Here is a 20,389-nt window from a genome sequence, read left to right as displayed (position 1 = left end):
AAGGGGTCTCCCAGGCCATCTAGTCTGACCACCGGCTCTAGCTAAATAATAATTTAGCTAAATTGCTTTCAGCAAAGCTGTATCATATTTGTGGGCAAGCACTATTTAAAGGTGTACGTCTGCCATGAAAGGTAAAAAAGGCAAAGGTTCTCCTGCACAAGTGTGCCAGTCATTTCCGAATCTGGGGCTGGTGCTCCATTTGTAAGCCAAAGAGCCAGCATTGCCCAAAGATGCTTCCATGGTCATGTGGCCACGGAAAGCTGTTACCTTTCCCACCAAAGTGGTACCTATTTATCTACTTGCATTTAAATGCTTTTGATTGCAAGGTAGGCCAGAGCTGCGGCAAAGCAGAGGGTGCTCACCCTGTCATGTGGATTTGAACTGTGTACCTTCCAATCAACAGTCCAGTGGCTCAGAAGTTTAACCCGCTGCACCCAGGGTTAATGCTAAGGAAGCATGGGTGTCCGTCTGCTCATCTCAACGGGGCCCAGTCCTTTAAGCATCGTGAGGAAAGTATTGCCCCTCTCTCGCTCAAGGTTTCTCCCTTAGAAATGACTTCGGGACAGAGTAAGGCCCAGGGAAGAGCCAGCTTCAGGGGCTCAACAAACTCTGGTGCAGTCTGCCTTATCCTGTCAGACTTGACTGGGTCTTGTAGTCCCAGCATTCTTAATGAAAAAATAGCATGGCATGCATGATTTCTGGTGAGGTCTTCAGGAGTCATACAGAGAACATTATTACGAAATGAACTGGGGTTACAAGAAATGAACTGGGGTTACAAGTTTTAGTATCCTCAGCACGGGAATGATGCTTTGTATGCTATTCCCTCCAACAGGGTCCCAAGGAGGCCTTCTCCTGAGCAGGGATTCTGTTCCATATGTGATTTTTCCACTGGAAATATTGAAGTGTGCAGTTTCCATCAAATAGGAATGATAAATGAGGCTCAAATTCATCAAAGCTTCACCTAAAAGCTACATCACCTTTTTCCTATCCCCAGGGCAAGCAATTCAAGAATAAAAGTGTGAATTGAGATGCATAATTTTCAGTGCGAGCCCAAATACATACTTCTCTCTTTGACTTAAGCATGGCAATATATACTATTTTTCCTCTTCAAAATGGAGGCGGTTTATGTGTGCATTTTTCTGATGACTGGATTTTGGGAAAATGATTACAAGCTTGGAAGTATGAGAGCTTTACCACCAGAATATGCTCACATTCATGTTCAGTGGTGCTAATGGAGAAAATTCTAATGTTAAGCAGGCTGAAACCAAATCTCACGCAGTCTGTGTGGTGCAGTGGTCAAGAGACTGGGACTGGGACTCAGGCAATCTGGGTTCTAGGCCCTGCTCACCCACGGAGCCAACTGGTTGACTCCCAGTCCAACCTACCTCCCAGGGTTGTTGTGATGGGCATAAGACTGACAGCAGCAGCAGAATGATGTAAGCTGCTTTGAGTTTGTAAGAAAAAAGCGGGATATAAATCTTATAAATAAATACTGTCCCCAGAAGGAAAATGCCACTCCCACAGAGACCAGAGTCCTGTTCTCAAGCATCCCACCAGGTTCCTCTTTCTTTGTGTTGCTGACTGAATGCTCAGAATGTTCCCCATTAATAGCCAAGGAAGATGCAAAGTTGAAGTACAGCCACCATGCACATGGTAATAAGGCTGACATTGTTTCCAGTCTCTAGGAATCAAATGGCTAGAGCTAATTCTCCAAGAGAAAGACAGAGTTAGAAAATATGAAAAGGACTCTCCTGGTGCTGGATACTATACATATATTCACAGAGCATGTCATCCTAGGTAGTTGTGGTTTTGCTTCATGCATCTGATAGTTATTATTTTTACATCTATATCCCTCCTTATTTCTTCTTGCAAGGAACCTGAGGCTGTTCACATGGTCCCCCTCTCTCAATGTTATCCTCACAACAACCTTGTAAAGTAGGTTAGGCTGAGAGTCAGTGACCACTTGAAATCACCCTGCTGGCTGTATAGCCAAGAGGGAATGAAAACCCAAATCTCCAAGTTCCAGCTGAGCACTAGAAGCACTACACCTCATCGGCTCGCCGGTGTTCCATGGACAGAGGTCATTCCTATTGCTACATGGCGATCCTGTGATCCACTGACCGTGCTGATTTGCAATGAACGGAACATTACTGGTAAAAGCTGACTCAGCTGCAGCTGAATCACTGATCCCTGAGATGACAGGGAAGACAGGCTAGCTGTTTGACTGCCAGGCAATCCCCCACTCTTGAAGAATGGTCTGAAGCACAGCTCAAAGCCTCTTTACTTGAAAGTAAGGCCTACTGAGTTCAGTGGGATTTATTTACTGGGAAAGATGCTGAGCATTGCTGTCTCAGTCAACCACAAGACATATATGCAGTTGGCATTCCTAGAGCTGAATCATTTTCTGTTTCTAAAATATTATTACCTGAGTGGGAGCCACTGTGGTGTGCTGGACTGGAGACTTGGGAGATCGGGGTTCTAGTGCCCATTCGGCTGTGAAGCTCACTGGGTAACTTGGGCAGTTGTCCTTACAGGATTGTTGTTATGAGAATAAAATGGAGCTAACCCTACCCCTGTGCTCCTCACAAGAGGAAAAAAGACAAGATATTGCTGCTATGTGATAGCAGCAGCAACAACTCATCAATTTTCATTGTGAATCACTTCCTGTAGCCAAGGGTACACAATCTCAGACTAAATCTGGCCCAACAGGGCTTCCAATTCAGCACTCTGGGACTCCCCAGAAGGCCAAGTTTCCTTCCCTTACCCACTTATTTATTTATTAAAACATTTTTATGTCGCCCCATTCGTCAGAGCCTCGGGGCGGCTTACAACATTAAGTTAAAAAATACAAACATTAAATTACACCATTAAATTAAAATGTTTGTAAAATACAAACATTAAGTTAAAATGCAAAAAATAACAATATAAAATAAGTCGCCCTGGCCAGATAAAATCCAATAATATTAACAATTAAAATGCCGCTTAAATAAAAAGGTCTTCGCCTGGCGCTGAAAAACAAATAACGACAGTGCCAGGCGGACCTCTTTGGGGAGCACATTCCATAAATTAGGCGCCACCGCAGAGAAAGCCCTCCTCCGAGTACCCACCCTCCTGATTTCTTTCACGGAGGGTTCCCGGAGAAGGGCCTCTCCAGCAGATCTCAAGGGGCGGGTGGGCATATATGGAGGTAAGCGCTCCTTCAGGCCAACCACCTATCATATGCTAATTTCCTGACCCTTTGCCCTTTTTCCCACAGTTTAAAAGGTTGGAATGCCTTTCCAAAGGCTTACTCGCAGTAAGAACTTTAAGCTAAAACATGGTGGCATTTGCTCTTTCTGCCAGTTTGGATTAGGGGCAAGCAGCATGTCACTCTGAGCCAAATCTTGTAGCTTTGGTTGTCCTAATAGGTTTAGGGAAGCAAGAAGGCTACTTGGGTATGCAGAGTAGAACCTGAGAGCCCACTAGAACCCAGGAACCTTCTGGCCTACAGCCATGTGGCAGCTGACCACACAAGCACAAAGCCAACTATTCTACATTCTGACCTCAGCAATCTGCTTGTGTCAATATTTTTGAGGTTTCCTATTTATCAGCTTCAGTGCTATTTTCATGCATCTAACCATTCAACATCTGGAACCAATATTGTATGACAAGTGAGGAAGTGATGGTAGTTGTATAAAGTAACCTTTCAAACTTGTGACAAGTGCTTTAGAAATTCACACTGAGACAGAAAGAGTGTGTGTAATTATGATTACATTAGAGATGCACATATTTCAAACACCCTATCTTGTCACTTTCCCCCTTAAGACTTTCTTGACTTCTGTATAATTCTGAGTATTAGCTGAAAGATGACAAGAAAAACACGAACACTGAAGATTCAGTAAAGAATAATAAAGCTAAAATTCATTAAAATATAGATCTAAACTTATAGATCACAGAGAAATATATTTCATATACCCATGACAAACATAATTTTATTAAAGTCACAATCATTAGCAGAAAAGAGGCAAACACACATCCAGTCAATTAAAATCTTCTGAAAACAGTAGCAAAAAGACATTAGTAGAGCAATCAAATAGAGATCTATTCAGAAATAACTTCCAGTAAAGTCAGTGTATGACTGCAACTCCCCGGGAGTTGTACGGTTTTCTTCTGTCAAAACATGCATAGGATTGCATCCAAAGAGCTGAAGCCTATGCAAATATAGTTAGAAAAAGGTCCTCCAATTTTAATAACAAACTCAAGGCAGCAATCCAAACTCACTACAAAGGGGAGTATTACAAATGCACAAGTTTTGATCAGTGATCCAAGTACTTGCCAAATTTGGTATTATCACTAGTCTTCAGTAGCATTATAAAGCTACCTTTTTTGAAGGGCTTATGAGTAGTATCAGAAAGGGATGAGAACGTTTGCCTAACTGATGATATGGTGATGGAGTGGTGGTTATACATTAGGAAAGGCAATCTAAAAGCAAACAACCTGGGGTCCTACTGTCACCACCATTATCTATCTATGCTGGTTTGATAGGTACATTTGGTTAAATGAAACTCTTACAGCCAGGACCAGTCTGCTCCAGCTAATAGACAAAACTATAGGAGCATGAAACATCATGCCTAATTACTATCCAAGGATACCACTCAGTAACTGTTGTCGGGAAATATGAGCAAGAGGATGCTTATGTCCAGCTTGTAGGTTTCCTGCACGTATCTGCATGGCCACTGCAGGAACAAAATGCTGGAATGGAGAGGCCTTTGGTCTAATTCAGCAAGTTTCTTCTGATGTTCTTACATACTGGTCCAAAGATTCTTTGCAAGATAGGTCCTCACAGGTCATGGTTTACTTTGCAGTGTGGTTGCTCACTGCTGCTATATTCAAATTATTGCTTAGTTTTGTTTTACATCTCTGTAAGCCACCTTGGGAAGTTGGGGTGTTTACTGGAGGGCAAAGGGTGCCCAAAAACATGAGACACACTTTTATTAAGTAAGTAAAGCTACCCAAAATGGATAAAATGATCTGGATATTTTTCCCTCCTAGAGATAGTCAAGTATTAAACTTCACGTGGAGCTAAACTTCTCAGGTATGAAACCCAGGTTTCCCACCAGTACTGGTACAGAAGTGTCCATCTCATGTGAAATGGTGAGCTTTAGTGGCCAAATGTCAGGTAAGCCAGACAAATAAAACAGCCTTGAAGTTGAAACAGGAAGCATTTTAATAGCTTTCCTGACCCATTCATATGGGTACATTCAAGCTCTGCTGGCTTGTTGGCTTTTCTTGGAGAATAAAGCAAGAGTTGAGCTCCAGACATTTAAATGTTCTTCACAGTTTGCTCATTATATGGCCAGACTGCAGTCAGTGCTGATAAGTAAGATACAGTCAAGGCGCAGAAAATAATTTTACGCAAGTTTAAAAGAGCCTTGATGTCTCTTGCCACCATCACCACCCACAAACCCCCCAGTGCACAACAGCTTGTGATTCTTCATATTTGGAGCATTTGAAATGAATCATTTGTGAACAATCTGCATGCCTGCAATTAATTGCTCTAGAAAATGGTGGGATCGTTTTGAATAATGGATGAGGCTCAGTAATTGTACGATCTGTTCACAGAGGACTTGCCAATAGAAAAAGGCGGGAAAGGGAGCTAAACAGCAACAAAATGAATCAGTGAATTCAGCACCCTGGGAAAAAAAACTGTCTGTATTCACATACAGTATAGTCAGCCCCCTCGAAATAATAGGCTGGGCATTCGAGATATTTAAAGAGGAAGAAGTTTATATAAGTTTCCTAGAACATCAGATGATTTATTGTACTGACTGTATTATGGCGTGTTGTAAACTGCCCAGACAGCTTCATCTATTGTGCATTAGAGACAAAAATTAAATAGCAAGCAACGAAGGAAGGACAGACGGACAGACAGAAGGGCAAAACTGGAAATGCTGGGATTCTGATGGACAAGAAATCTGGCTCCATCATCAAGCCTCGCCATAGATTCCCAGAACAATGCATGCCTCCACTCATTCACTCTCAGCCGTGCTGGGGTTGCTAACTGTGGTTCAATCATACACCACGATGGAATGCATGAAGGAACTATGTTTACATGGTCAATCGCCTTTGTCTTCCCTACCAAGTCTGCACCCTCTCTTCTAGCCAGAGTATTATTTATTTAAATGTTACATATTTTAAACAGTATTTTGAATCTTAAATTACACTCTTTATGGGAAGCCCCTCCTGAATTGGCTTGATCGAACTTTTCCAAAGGCTTTCAGTGTGTCACCTACATTATTACAGTAATTATTACATCTGTTCTACAAAGTCAGCCTGTATGTTGATGCCCATATTACAGAATATGCCTAGAATAGGGATGGCAAATCACAAACCTGGAGCCAATTGCAGCTCTCCTGAGGTTCCAGTCTGGCCCTGTGAAGTTTCTCGCCTTTCCCTGACCCAATCAGAATTCCCCCAACCACAAATCATTTTGAGATTTCCTCGATTTTCCACCCATTCTAAAATATCCCCCATTACATTTCCCCCCATTCTAAGCTTCTCCAAAGGCTTAATTCCTGATGGTTAGAGCTTTACACTAAAAAAGCTTGTATTTTGGATATTTTGGTAGTTCCCAACTTGCCTCTCTCCCTTTTGCCCAATAATGTAGCTTCTGAAAGTTTCCCAGAAATGGAATTCAATCTTCAGACTGAAAGAGATTCTGCATGTCTGGCCAAAGAGAACTTCATGAATTGAAACTCAAGCCAGGATATCAAAGCTCATGCTATTTGCTTTGACAGTTCCCAATTGCCACATAAGACAATGAATGTGATAGCACGGACCACATTTTGGACTGGATATTCTCTTCAAGCTGAAAGTCAACAGAAATAATCTTAAAGGTTCCCAGACAGGTTTTCGTTGGGCTAGACGACCTTCTGTTAGAAGAAAACACTGCAGTTTTCCCCATCTCTCCACTGATAGATAAGCAGAAGGAGGCAATTTCTGACAAATCCCTTCAGACAACTTTCATATGTCCTTGGTTGGTTGATAGCTGTTGTCAAATTGTTATCTGCAGATGTAGTTGGTTTTACACGCATATAGTTTCAACTCTTCTATTTGAAAAACTAGCGATAATGTTTATGAGGCAGCTGGAATTGTTGAAGCCATTCGTTCTCACCTTTAGTGATGTTATGAATCAGCCTTACCTTCTGATGGTCCTTAATAATGTGGACCGGGCCTCATTATGGAAGGTGATGATGATGCTGGTTGGTGGAAGATCTGTACGATAGTGCAACGTAGTACATCTGAATGAAGAAGGAGACAAAAAAGGTTTACATTATAGAATCTTACAGGGTGACTTTCAGTGGTTTTATTTACTATATTTATACCGCACCTTTTTCCTGCAAGGAAGCCACAGTGCTTACACAGACCTCCTCTCCATCTCCATTTATTCCCACAACCACCCTCTGAGTTGGGCTGGCGTGAGAGTCAGCGGCTAGACTGGAGTCACCTAGTGAGCTTCATAGCTGACTGCAGACTAGACCTTGGATTTTCCTGACTTCAAGGCCAACACTCTATCTCTCTGTCTATTTATATTGTGATTTATATCCTGCCTTTTTCCTATAAAGGGCTCAAGGCAGCTTACATCATCTCTCCTCCTCCATCTTATCCCCACAACAATAACCCTGTGAGGTAGGTTGGGCTGAGAGTCTGTGACTGGCCCAAAGTCACCCAGTTGGCTCCATGGCTGAGCGGGGACTAGAACCCAGATCCTCTGAGTCCCAGTCCCATGCTCTTAACCACTACACCACACTGGCTCTCTAGTCCAGCCTTCCTCAATCTGGTGGCCTTTAGAAGCATTTGGACCACAATTCCCAGAGTTCCTGTCCAGCAGAGGCATTTACTTGGAATTCTGGGTGTTGCAATCCAAATGTGTCCAGAAGGCACAAGGCTGGGGAAGGCCGTATTAACCACTATGCCAAACTGGCTCTTTCTACTACTTATTGCATTAAAATGGAAAGGGATAATTGAGCCAGTAAGTTTTGCTGCTGTTGTTTGGCCTGTCCCCAGTGCTATTTAACATCTGCAAGAAACTGCTGTGTGGGGACATCTGGAACTCTGGAATGCACTGCCATCAGTGTGTTGATGACATGTAGCTTTATTTCTCCTTTTCATTGTCAGCAGGTGAGGTTGTGGAGGTGCTAAACTGGTTCCTGGCTGTGACAATGGCCTGGGTGAGGGTTAACAAACTGAAAGTCAATCCAGACAAGACTGAGTTGCTGCTGGTGGGCAGTTCCCTTGACCGGATGGGGGATGTTCATCGTGTTCTAGATGGGGTTGCACTCCTGTGGACAGAGCAGGTTTGCAGCTTGTGGGTACTCCTTGATCCATCTTTGTCATTTGAGGGTCAAGTGGCATCAGTTGCTCAGAGTGCTTTCAACCAACTTTGGCTGGTGGCCCAGCTGATCCATACCTGGGCAGAGATCACCCCTGCTTCAGCAATCCACACTCTGCTAAATTAGATTATTGCAATGCACTCTACATGGGGCTGCCCTCGAAGATGGTTCAGAAGGTGCAGCTGCTCCAGAATGCAGCAGCCAGATCAATAAATGGGACCCAGAGGTCCAAACACATAAGGCCAGTTCTGGCCTGACTCCACCAGCAGCCTATATGCTTCTGGTTCCAATGCAAGGGGTTGTCTTAACCTATAAGCCCTACACGGCTTGGGACTGCAATACCCGTGGGAGTACTTCCCTCAGTCCCAACCTACCTGGTCACTATGCTCAACCTCTGGGGTCTTCCTTTGAATGCCAATCTCTTAAGAGGCTCAGAGAGCTGCAACTAAGGGGAGGGCCTTTTCTGTGGTGGTCCCCCATCACTGGAATGAACTCCTTGCTGTGGCCTGCCTTGCACCAAATTTGTCATCTTTTCAGTGTCAGGTCAAGACAGCCCTCTATGCAAAGGCCTTTAAAGATTGGTCAGGGGCCTTGGTCAGTTCTTGCTAGGTAATTCTACTGTAAAGCCATTTTAAATTAATTTCAACTCTTTTAACGTTGTTGCTTTATATTATTTGTATTCTGTCATATTGTTTTGTTTTATACCTTGTTGTAAACCAACTAGAGAACTTCAGCTATGGGGTGATACAGACAGGAAATAAATAAATAAAACCATTCATTCATGCACTGCATTGCTGTACCACCCATCAGAAGCAAAATTAAAGATTAAAACCATAAATTATGCATCTATAATAAAATGCAATGTAAACTGTAAAGCCAATTAAAACAGCCACAGAATAAAAAAAAAAAAAAACCAGAGTAAAACCTACATCAAAGGACAGAAGCGATATAAGGATCTAAAAAGCACTAACACTTTTTAGCCTGGGAGAATAAAAGGGTCTTTACTGGGTGCTCCCAAAGACTGCAATGTGAGTGCTGCATGAGCCTTTCTGGGATGGCATTCCACAACCAGGGCACCACCTCTGAAAATACTGCCTCTCTGGAAGCCATTCATCTTATTTGAAAAGGCCAGCCAGAGACCTTGGACTTGATGACCTGAGAGTCAAGATGAATTGAGAGTCCAGGAAGCGATAGACAAAAGGAGATGCTCTTTCAAATAACCTGCCCCCAAGTCATTCTGGACTTTAAAGATTAATACCAGCACTTTGAATTGGGTCCAGAACTGGACTGGAATCCAATGCAGATGATAGAACAGACAGGTAATCTGATAGTAACATTCACTTGCAGGTAACAGTCTTGCTGCCTTATTTTGTACTAGCTGAAGTTCTCTGTTGCTTTCAAGCGCAGTCCCATGTGCAGCTAAAGAGAGACTTCCACTTGTTCTAACCTTATTTGTACTTCCAGACTAATATACAGATCAGAACCCATTCATTCCTCTGACTGCTCTCCTCTACAGATTTCAGGATGCAGTTATTAATTCAAAGTTTTCATATAAGAAGTGTGTATATTAGGAAAAGCTGCATACAAATATGTTTACATTAGAGAAAATAAAAATGAATTAAAATTAAGTGAATTCAGTGTGTGGGCATGTGCACCTCTCTCTATGTGCATGCATGTGTGGTTTTCCATTTTCAGACTGATGCAAAAAGTGGACAGAACTGACTTATGCCTGAGTATGTGTGAAACTGACACAAACCACAGATGTATTGGTAAATTCATCCTTACATACAACACACTGATATAATCCAACCTGGAGATTACCAAAGCACTTATATATGTAGCAAGGATACCTCTGCCCATATAGAAGCATACTTGGTATTCAGCCTAAGGTGTCTTTTTTAAAGGAAAAGTTCTTCTCTACAGAGGATCACACTGAATCTCACTATATTGACCCTCATTTAGTTCATTCCCAAACCTAGTTCAGAATACCCACTGCCTCACCTGGATGGTATCAGAAGAGGGAGTAAGTCCTGCGTAGGCATTCTTCTTACTGATTGCAGGAAGAGGAGTGAAAAAGATGTGCCTTCCTCCACATCTCCACAGTATCTCCACAGCTACATGGAACTCCTTGTTCAGACTGCTGCCCACCATATGAGCCGTATGGCAGTCTGAACTGGCCAGCCTCCTATATAGATGAGGCTCCCTACACAATCCAAGATCCTGAAGAGGGACACCTCACCTCCCATGATACCAAGAAGAATGCAGTAACCAATCTATACAACTGAGTGTCATCTGCATAATAGTGACACCTCAGTCCACATTTCCAGTGGTTTCAGGTAGGCGTTAAACAGCATGGAAGATAAACTCAGCCCTGTGGAACCCCATGGCATAATTATCACAGGGCAGAGTAATAATCCCTTCTGCAATCCACAATCCAAGTAGAAATGGAGTCATTGAAACACAGTACATGCAAGCCCCAAGCTGGGCAGCTGAACCAGAAGGATACCATGTTCAAAGGTTCTGAAAGCCAATGAGACATCGAAGAGAACCAAGAAGTCTCACTTCCTCTGTCCCTCTCTTGACAAAGCCATCCCACAGGGCAACCTAGGGAGTATCTGCTCTAATAACTAAGCCTAAAGGCCAACTGAAATAGAACTAGAAATCAGTTTAGTCCTGGGACAGGGGCCCACATATGCAGCCCATTACGTTGAGTTCCTGCTCTTCTACATGTACTTCTAAGCCACGGCACTAACTGTCTTAGCCTCAGTGTAAGCTTTGGGTTAGACAAAAAGAGAGAAAAGGTGAGATGTCACCACCGTGTTAACAACCCCACACCCCCAAATCTGTACATGAACTTGCCTGTCTCATATATGCTGAAGAGAGCCGGAAACATAGAAAAAAAGCAAGTCAGGAGGGGTCTTCCAGGCCATCTAGTCTGATCCCTGGCTCCAGCTGACTCCACTTGTGTAATCCCCAACAAGGAATCCTTCAAGAAAGACTCATGAAGAATACTCTGGGATACAAGACCAGATTTCCCATGCTGCCTTCAGTTATGCTCTTGTTAAGAAAGAACAAAACTGCACACAGACAAGGCTGGGGGGTGGGGGGCGGTTGCAGTTGAGGAAGAAGCAGCAAGCTGCTGAGCACTGATCATTTTGGACCTTCCTGTGGACAGGGCTCATTCTCACAGGAAATCTTGTTGGCTGAGATTAGGCTTTTCAGAATGGCTCCAAAAATGATGGGACTATTTCTCCAGAAAGTAGATAACCTGAGTTTCTGCAATTCTCTCTCATATCTTTGCTACATTAACATCTTTGGTATGCATTTTATTGTTTAATGGCCTGATTGGGCAGGAACTCTATCTGATATAATGCATTAAAAATGTAATTTTCCTGTTCTGACAGAAATATCGAATCCTTGAGTCATAATGTAATTTCCATTTATCTCCTTGTTCCATCTTTTTGAACAAGCTATTCAGCTGGTCGATTGTTCTTTTCAAGGGACATTCTTTTCAAGAATGGCTGCACCCTCAGAATAATCTGTATAAATGGTGTATTTTCTTTCACCTTTCCATAGTTCGCTATCTTCTATCATTGAATGCTCTACTGTTGTTTGCCTACAATATCTTTCCATTTTATTTGCTGCTTGTGTTTCCGTAGTGGTGTGACTGGTATCTGTCCAAGACAGAAGGTATGACTTCCAGCCTGAATTCCCAACACTTCTTATTTTTACATTTAAAGGAATGCATTTTGTACATTTTCACTGGCGCTCGAAGTCGACAACCCATCAACTGTCTTGCGTCCAAGAAACCATATGGACAGCCTCCTTCTGTATCATCCTGCCCACTCCCTAAGTTCAAAGGTTATCTAAGGCAGAAGCATGTTTGAGTTGGATGTGATGGAGGGTCTGCAGTGCAGCAGCACCAGATCTCAGCGGCTGTACTCCTTGCTCAGTGAAGAGCAGTTGGCCCTTTTTCTGCTTTCTGGGAAACACGGGAAACTGCTTTACACAGAGTGAAAACATTGCCCGTCTAGCTCAACATTGCTGGCCCTGGTTTCAGGCAAGATTCCTCTCCACCATCTACCTGGGACCTTCTGCAGGCAAAACTCATGCTCTCAGCAATGGGCCCATGATAAGTAGCTGAAGGCTGCTTTATTCTGGAAGGCTTTCGCTACATGCAGCTGATGACATTCTTGTGTCTGGCTTTTAACAGCTGTTCTGCTCTGTTTGGGTGTTTGATATTGAAGTTCAATATAGTTTATAATGATGTACACCACCCAGAATGGTGCTTTTGCACCCAAAGGGAAGAAATAAGTGGGTGGGTGGGTGGATGGATCCCCCCCGCCCATTTCATACTTGTACTTTCTTGGCTTTGTTTGTGATAGGTGGGTCCAGTCTTAGAACCTACTTTAATGCTAAGGCTCAGCCTTGTAAGATGTGAAGACTTTTCCCTTAATCGAATGCAGTCAATACGTGCACAGTTGGGTTGATGAGGAAGGCTTCAGTGGGTAGGGTATGTCTTCTGAAGAAGATCTGACAGTTGGCACCCATCACCCGCCTGCTCGTCTTTGTCAGCTGCCTTCCTCAGTTTTCTCAATGTTCTTTGCGTAAATTAGAGAGAAGCTCTTCTTTCAAACAGCACCTAAGGAAAGAATCCTACAGTACAGCATTTCTTTAGGGATATCAGAGTTTTGTATAAGATTAACAGGCAGACTGCCACTCCATAGCCTATGTTTATTTATCTGATGTATAAAACCATATCCAATAGTCCCAAGCCGGACTCTCTGGGCAGTGTTCCCTCCGCGTTTGCCCTTGCTCCAATCACTACTTATTCATTGCTTCATTGAGTCACCCTGGACAAAAAGTGCAGTTGGCTTGTATTCATTGCTTCCATACTCAGTTTACCCTGCTGTTCATTCTGCTTTTGATATCTGAATGCCCTTATTGCGAAAGAGCAGTAAATCACATGCTGCTTTGGCTGAATTAACAGTATGGATACAGAGCAAGGTTTTCACGGCATTCTGAATGGACAAGCTGCATCTCCCTGCCTCCCTCTCACCACGACATGCCCAGTTCTGAAGCATCCCATTCAATAAGCAATAGGACCTTTTGTGTGCTGATCCTCTGGATATTTGCCTTTCATCACATCAAGAATCATTCTGATTGTAGCCTTAAAGCACTAATTGGTTTCCTTTACAAAAGAGCATTTTTTTCTTTTTTTAAAGCTCCTTTGGACATTCCCCATCCCGAAATTCTTTGCTGCATATGTGTTTTACAAATTATGTTTGCATGTGTTTATGAGCCATAAAGGGTTACTACTTGCTGTTCTGCTCTCAGATTCTTCTCCTGTCTCTCTGAGGCAGGGGAACCAAAAAGGGAAACTTCAAGCAGGGAGGGAGGGAGGGAGGGAGGGAGGGAGGGAGGAAGGAAGGAAGGAAGGAAGGAAGGATCTACCTCCTTGATGTACCAAAGAAGGGGGAACTTGGCCCCAAAGTACCTTAAGGTGTATTAAATGTGGTTTACTTCATCACTAGAGCTATCAAATTATCATTATCAACGGGGAAAATCCAGGCAAGACATCATAGTATATATAGTTGTAGCAGGAGATACATAGATAGCTATATTCAGTTTAGGACATACATAGCATGAAAGGCCTTGGTTGGAACAAGTTCACTAGCAAACAAAGTTAAGTGCTTGAGTTACCTTGGTAGATTAAAAGATTTGGGAATCACTGCAAAATCCCAAGGTCACTTTTTAATACAAGTCATGCTAGTTTTAGGATTTAGGCCAGGATCACCAAATAAGGGGTGGGGGGAGTCCAAAACTGCAGGCAGGTAGCATGAAGTCCTCTATTTGGCATTGTATCCAGTGTTCCCGACCTGCAAGATGGAGGTCTCTAGTCTGGCCAATGATCAATGTAATACAGTCTGGATGCTTATCTGAAGTCATTTTGTCAGAGAACCTGAGGAGGACACCAATGGGACTCCGTTCAGGATGATCAAGGACTTCACTATAGGGTCAGATCTATCAGAAAGTGACCTGCATATAACCCTGACTATATATGCAAGATTTGTTGTGGATAACTTTTACAGCTCATAACAACATAATAATCAAGAGCAGACACTCCTCAAAAGTATTTGCATGTGATTTGAAACATGGAAAAAAGATAGGTCCTCCCTATACGGTTCCTAAATTGTTCTAACATAGAAGAGTGAATCTATTTCTGATTTTTTTCAGTTTCTAATTTTTCCATTGTTAAGTTCAGTTTCTCCAAAATGTTGAGCATTTAAAAAAAGCATGTGGAAATGTGTATGCAATTTTTGTGTGCATTTCTCCCAATACATGCATTTTCATATACATTACACAAGTTAATCTGGTATATACAGTATGTGCAATTGTCCTACCATTATTTATGAATGTTTCAGTGATATATACATTTTTGTGTGCATGTCTTGATGTACAACTCCATCGTAAAATTTGGAAAAGTGCACATTTTGCTAGGAAACATTTTGCTAGAGCTACTAAGTAGAGATAGTAGCTACTTTAACAACTTTCACTGGACTATCTAAAATGGTGTCTTACTAACAAGGCTGACTCCATGTTTGAGGGGACCTTCAGAACAGTCCACTCTGATAGGCCTCCATCTACATCAGTGCCCCATTCCTAATGGGCTTCCTTACCAGATGGCTGCAGTAGGAAGCAAGAGAAATGGTATTCCAGTAAGAGCCAGATAGGAAGCCACCAATTTAATTTCCCACAGTGCCCCAGATGGGAAAATTGAAATCGTGGCTCCCCAGATCTAGCTACCCAGCACTGATTGGAAAATTCCAGGCATATGCCAGTAGTAGCTTCCATTGTGGCTCTTGGGCCATGACAGATGCCCAAGAATGCCACCTCCTGAGAGTGGACAAGGCCAATAATCAAATTACTAACTTGTCTCTAAATTATTAATTTATTTAAAACAAATTCTATGCCATCCATTACTAAAAAAAGTCTCTGGAAGGCTCACAAGGTTACTGGCAAGGCTGGCATCAAAGATGAATCACATACCAAGGTAGGGATGTAAAGATTAGGGTTAGGGTTCTAGTTTTTGTGCGCTCTCCAGACCCTTTCCCCCCATACTCATCCCTAGCCAGAAAGTGAGCAGAGCCGAGATCAAGTCTGTAAAAGTTCAGGAACACTAGTGGTTTCTTTGTGCACAGTAAGAAAGTACATAACTCTTTGTGCAAAATGGGTGAAGTCTGTAATTTTTGTGCAAAGTACAGAAAACCCCTAAGTCAGATATGTGGAAGCCTAACTCCACTTGTTCTCAATTCCTGTATACAAACACTTGATGCACAGAGAAAGTGGGCTAGAGTTCACAAAGCCAAGCTGAGGAATTTCAACGAATTCCCACTCCCAGACTGGATTCCTCACACATCCCTATGCCAAGGGCCCCGCCTCTGGGGACAAGAACCCCATGGAGTTGACCCTCCTTTTCACCATTGCTATCCCCCATTCTGGCCCTCAAAATGGATGCCGTGAAAAGGAGGAGCAGTAGATCCCACTGCTCAAGCCCTCACTGGCTCATTGCTTGTCAAATAAGCCAGTGGTAGCAATGAAGAGAAATGGGAACAATAGCAGCTGATGACAGTGGCTGGGAGAATGGCCCATTGAGGGTCTCTTGCCCTCACAAGCCCTTAGCTGGTGCTGTTCATTAGCAGACCCCTTTAGTTATATGCCTAAGCCTGGAAAAGGTTCTGATCATCTGCCCAGCTTTCCCTCCTGTGAGCTTTCTGGGGGTGGTTCTCTGGGTCTACACACTGCATTCCAGATGCTCTCTTGGAAGCTGGAACACTTTTGGAGCACCAGACGTTTTTAATTGATTCAGACTGTTCTGTCAATATTGACTCCAGCAGGGCATAAGGAATCACTCAGAGTTTATGTTCATATTTGATTTATGCTGTATGCACAGGTTTAAAATTTGTAAAAGAGAAGAAATAAAAGCGGAAATCTCAGAAGAGACATCTAATTGTTTTCCACTTCGTGCAGTTATCATCCAGCACAATAATACTGAGACTAACAGCACAATGCACGGAAGGTGAGAGAACAGAGGAGCCCTTGGGTAGTACCTTAGGCAAACCATTCCAAGGTCTAAATAGCTGCAGTGGAGGCCTTTCCTTGGATATACGGTGCCTTGCAGGAGTGTTCACCCCCTTTGCCTTTTCCACTTTTTGCCAGGTTACAGCCTGGAAATGAAATGGATTTAACTGGCACTGCTAACAGTTGACACACACAAGATTCACAATGCTGTGAAGGGGCAAAGTATTTTTTAATTGGGGCACAAAGGTTAAGTAAATAAAAACAATCTGGTACTTGACTGTTGCAGAAGTATCCATTCCTGCAGTATATTCTAAGTAGAAGCACCATGTCAGCAATTACAGCAATTGCAAGTCTTATGAGTGAGTCTCCATCAACTTTGTGCATTTGGATCCTATACTGTTGGTCCATTCTTCCTTGCAAAACTGCTCCAGCAATTTCAGGTTAATGGGAACCACTGGTGAACACTAATTGTCAGGTCTTGCCACAAATTCTCAATCAGATCAAGGCCTGGGCTTGGATCAGGCCATTCTAAGACATCTAGGTTCTTCTTTTTAAACCACACTAAGTTACTTCAGCTGCATGTTTAGGATCACTGTCCTGCTGGAAGATGGACCTTTACCTCAGTCCCAGTTCCCCTGCAGACTGAAACAGATAGTCCCCTAGAATTGCCCTGTCTTTGGCTCCATCCATCTTGCCCTCAATCCTAACCAACTTCCCAGTCCCTTGCCCTTAATCCTGACCATCATGCCCGTGACATTATGTTGCTGGCATCACGCTTTGCCATGTGAATGATTTTCTCAGGGCCAGAAGAATGGCTTTGTGCCACACACAGTGTGTTGCAGCAAGGCCACAAAGTTCAGTTTGGTCTTATCAGACTGGAGAACCCTTTTCCATGTGTCTGCTCTGCCTTCCCTATGCCTTTTTGCCAACCCAAATGGGATTCGATATGTCTTTCTACAGTGGCTTTCTTCTCACACTTCCATAAAGTCCAGGCTTCGAGAACCTCCAGGTGATAGTTCGTCCAAGGATGTTTTCCCACATTTCAGTTGCGGATGTTTCTAGACACTTCAGAGTTACCACTGGCCTCATGGTTGCTGCTCTGACTAATGCCTTCCTTACTCGGTCACTGAGTTTTCGTGTATGGCCTCCTCTGGGCAGAGTAGCAGTTCAGACATTTCAAAGGATTTAATAGTGTTCCGGGGCACATTCATAATTTGGGGTGGCTGTTTTGTTGTTTGCTTTGTTTTTGTTTGAAATCCAACCCTGATTGGTGCTTCTGCGTAACTTGATCTGAAAGTTGCCTTCATGAAGCTGTTTGCTTAATTATGCTAGCCTAGAATTGCACAAAGGTGGACTCCATTCACTAAAATATGTGATTTCTGGAGGCAGTGCATTAACAGCACACAGGGTGAACACTTTTGCAACAAGTGCCAGTGTATTTTTGTTTACTTAACTTTGTGCCACAATAAAAATAGTTTGTACCTTCACATTGTTGAGTATCTTGCATACATCAAATGGTCACAATGCCAGTTAAATCCATTTCAAGTCCAGAATGTCACATAACAAAAGTGGAAAAGTTATTAAGGTGTGTATGTGTGAACATTTCTGCAAGGCAATGTATTCAGAGAAAGGGAAAGTATGTTTTTCTACTAACTGCTATGTTGAGAACAGCATTTATCTTTAATACATCAGAGAAAGACTTCAATGGGATTTAAGTACTCTGATTATGTGCAGGACTACAGACTACATGAAGACACCAGGCCTTGGCCAGAACATGTTGTCTGTGATTTCAATTATCTTTGTTCCTTCTCAGAAATTAAACTCCATTGAAGCTAACACAGCTACATTCAGTCAGGTCAATTTTGACATGTAAATCCCACCTGTTATTTCAGAAGCGCAAGCTGTTTTAAGTGGAAATCTTAGGTAGTCTCCCATCCACCCAGTGACTCCACACTTGATGGCAGCTTCAGGGCCTTCAGAGCACTTCCTGATCTCCCACAGATGCACATTTACGTGAACAAACATACACTGAGCTTGTCTTGCCTTAACGGTTAACTCACAACCCCTTTTTTCTGTCTGCACTGCTGCAGTTATAGAGAATGTCAAACAAAGTTCAGGTGTTCACAGTGGTGCTGCCCAAACTGTGAAATATTTTTCTCAAAAAGTCATGCCTGGAACTTACTTTGTTGTCACTTTGGCACCAGATAAAGACATTCTTATTTTTCCACTGGGAGTTTTCATCCTTCAAGGCATTTTTATGGGTGGTTTGCTTTTTGTATTAGCAAATTCCTACTGGACAGATGCTTAGAGGATGGAAGTCCCTGATATTGGAATCCTCTGTCCCTCCTAAATGGTGCAAGTAAGAATCTGGCAAGGAGGCAGGAACAGCAGAGGGTTACCTATTTAGCTATTTCGTTAAGCAGGCCTTTGAGCCCATCTGGCTAGAAATGTGTGAGGAATCTGATGGAAGGGTGAAAATCTGATGGATCTTTATGATTTAGGATCCTGATTCTGATTCATTGGCCCTGCATTGGTGCTGCCTTGCTATTTATTTCATTTATTTAGTCAAAACATTTGTATGTTGCCCAACTGTACCACAGGACCTCTGGGCAGTTCACAATCACAAGATAAATGCTGCTATGGTGAGAATTCAACCAGCCTACAGATTTTTATCTTGAAGACAAAGTGCAAGTTGTGAGTTTTTTAAACCACTAATGAAATCTGTGCATATAAACACTCCAAAATCACGTGTTGCCAGATGCAATTTGTGCAGAACTGGCTGCTTTGCCCAAATCATAGTTTGCAGGTGTGACACTTTGCACAGATCAGCCTATTTTGCACAAATTGTGCTATAGTCACATAGTTTTCAAGTCCTTAGGTGCACAATTCGCTTTAGCAGTTTAACAATTGTGCAAATAATTGTGATTATCTTAGAGACAGAAGACTACAGAGAAAACACTGATGCAGCCCATTTCTGATCATCATATCAAAAGTGAGCAAGAGATCTGTCAAATTTGAGCAAGCCGGATTTCCTTGGTCTCTCCCTACAACTCGCCCATTCCCCTTGCCTCTCTTCCACCTCCCCACCCACCAGCATGCTGCTGTCACTTCCTCTCCTCCTCTTCCTGAGAATAAAGGAGAAGAAGTTGCCACAGAGCTTTCCATGGCAGCTGTGAGGCATGTGGGAGAGGTGAAATGCCACTCAGGTTTCTCCCTTGGAGGGCCTCGCTCTGTATATGCTCTCAGAGGGAAAACCCTCAGCATCCTGTGGTCCCTCAAACACTGCTTTCATGATAGGATGCAAGTTGCCATGGGAAATACTTTGAGCATGCAAAAATTAAACAAATAAACTCAGCCCACATGCCACACTCAACCCACATGTGAGGCACAAAACTCCCAAATTAAGAATTCAACTCTCTTTAGCCAGTAGCGTGCATTAAATGCCAGCTGACTTGCAAGCGGAATGTAGGCTGAAGCAATCGAAGCTGCTCTGACAAATGGCAAATGTTTCATGCACTCAGCAGGCCTACAATCACGACATTTCAGTGTATTAGTATCAATTCACCACTGATAGCTCAATTGATAGGTGATTAATCATCATTTCTTCTTTGGCAACCTTTCAAGGCCATAGTCCATCACCACACTTTAATATGTACAGTAAACCGAAGCAATCCAGTCATGTGGATGAATCAAGCATGCAATGTATCATAGCCACGTCTGGGATTGATTTTTTGGAGGACAAACAGCAGCTCCTATCTCAGAAGAGCTCCCTGAGTCTAGGGACCTTGAAGAAGACCAGATGCTGAGCCCTTCCGGGAGATGGTCCTCAATCTTACTCCTTATGACAGAGTTATCCTGACCCCTTAATCTCAGAGGCAGATGCTCAGTGGCCATCTATCTATCTATCTATCTATCTATCTATCTATCTATCTATC

The 20,389-nt window shown here is 42.9% G+C and overlaps 1 protein-coding gene across 7 annotated transcripts in view; it reads right to left on the bottom strand.

The window, feature by feature from the left end:
* Window positions 1-20,389, bottom strand: part of GALNT14 (polypeptide N-acetylgalactosaminyltransferase 14) — a 301,246-nt gene that overhangs the window by 86,786 nt on the left and 194,071 nt on the right. For all 7 annotated transcript variants that reach the window (XR_006415464.1, XM_044437167.1, XM_044437510.1 and 4 more), the window contains one exon: window positions 7,182-7,280. Coding sequence is in view for 6 of the 7 variants with exons in the window: in XM_044437167.1 (XP_044293102.1) it covers window positions 7,182-7,280 (99 nt within the window). In the remaining variant the exon portion in view is untranslated. The remainder of the gene's footprint in view (window positions 1-7,181; window positions 7,281-20,389) is intronic.

The sequence above is a fragment of the Varanus komodoensis genome, unplaced genomic scaffold (genome assembly GCF_004798865.1).
Source record: "Varanus komodoensis strain SLA01 unplaced genomic scaffold, ASM479886v1 scaffold1, whole genome shotgun sequence".
NCBI classification, from domain to species: Eukaryota; Metazoa; Chordata; class Lepidosauria; order Squamata; family Varanidae; genus Varanus; species Varanus komodoensis.
Note: the sequence above shows the minus strand (reverse complement) of the source record. Positions and strands in the feature narration are given on the sequence as shown.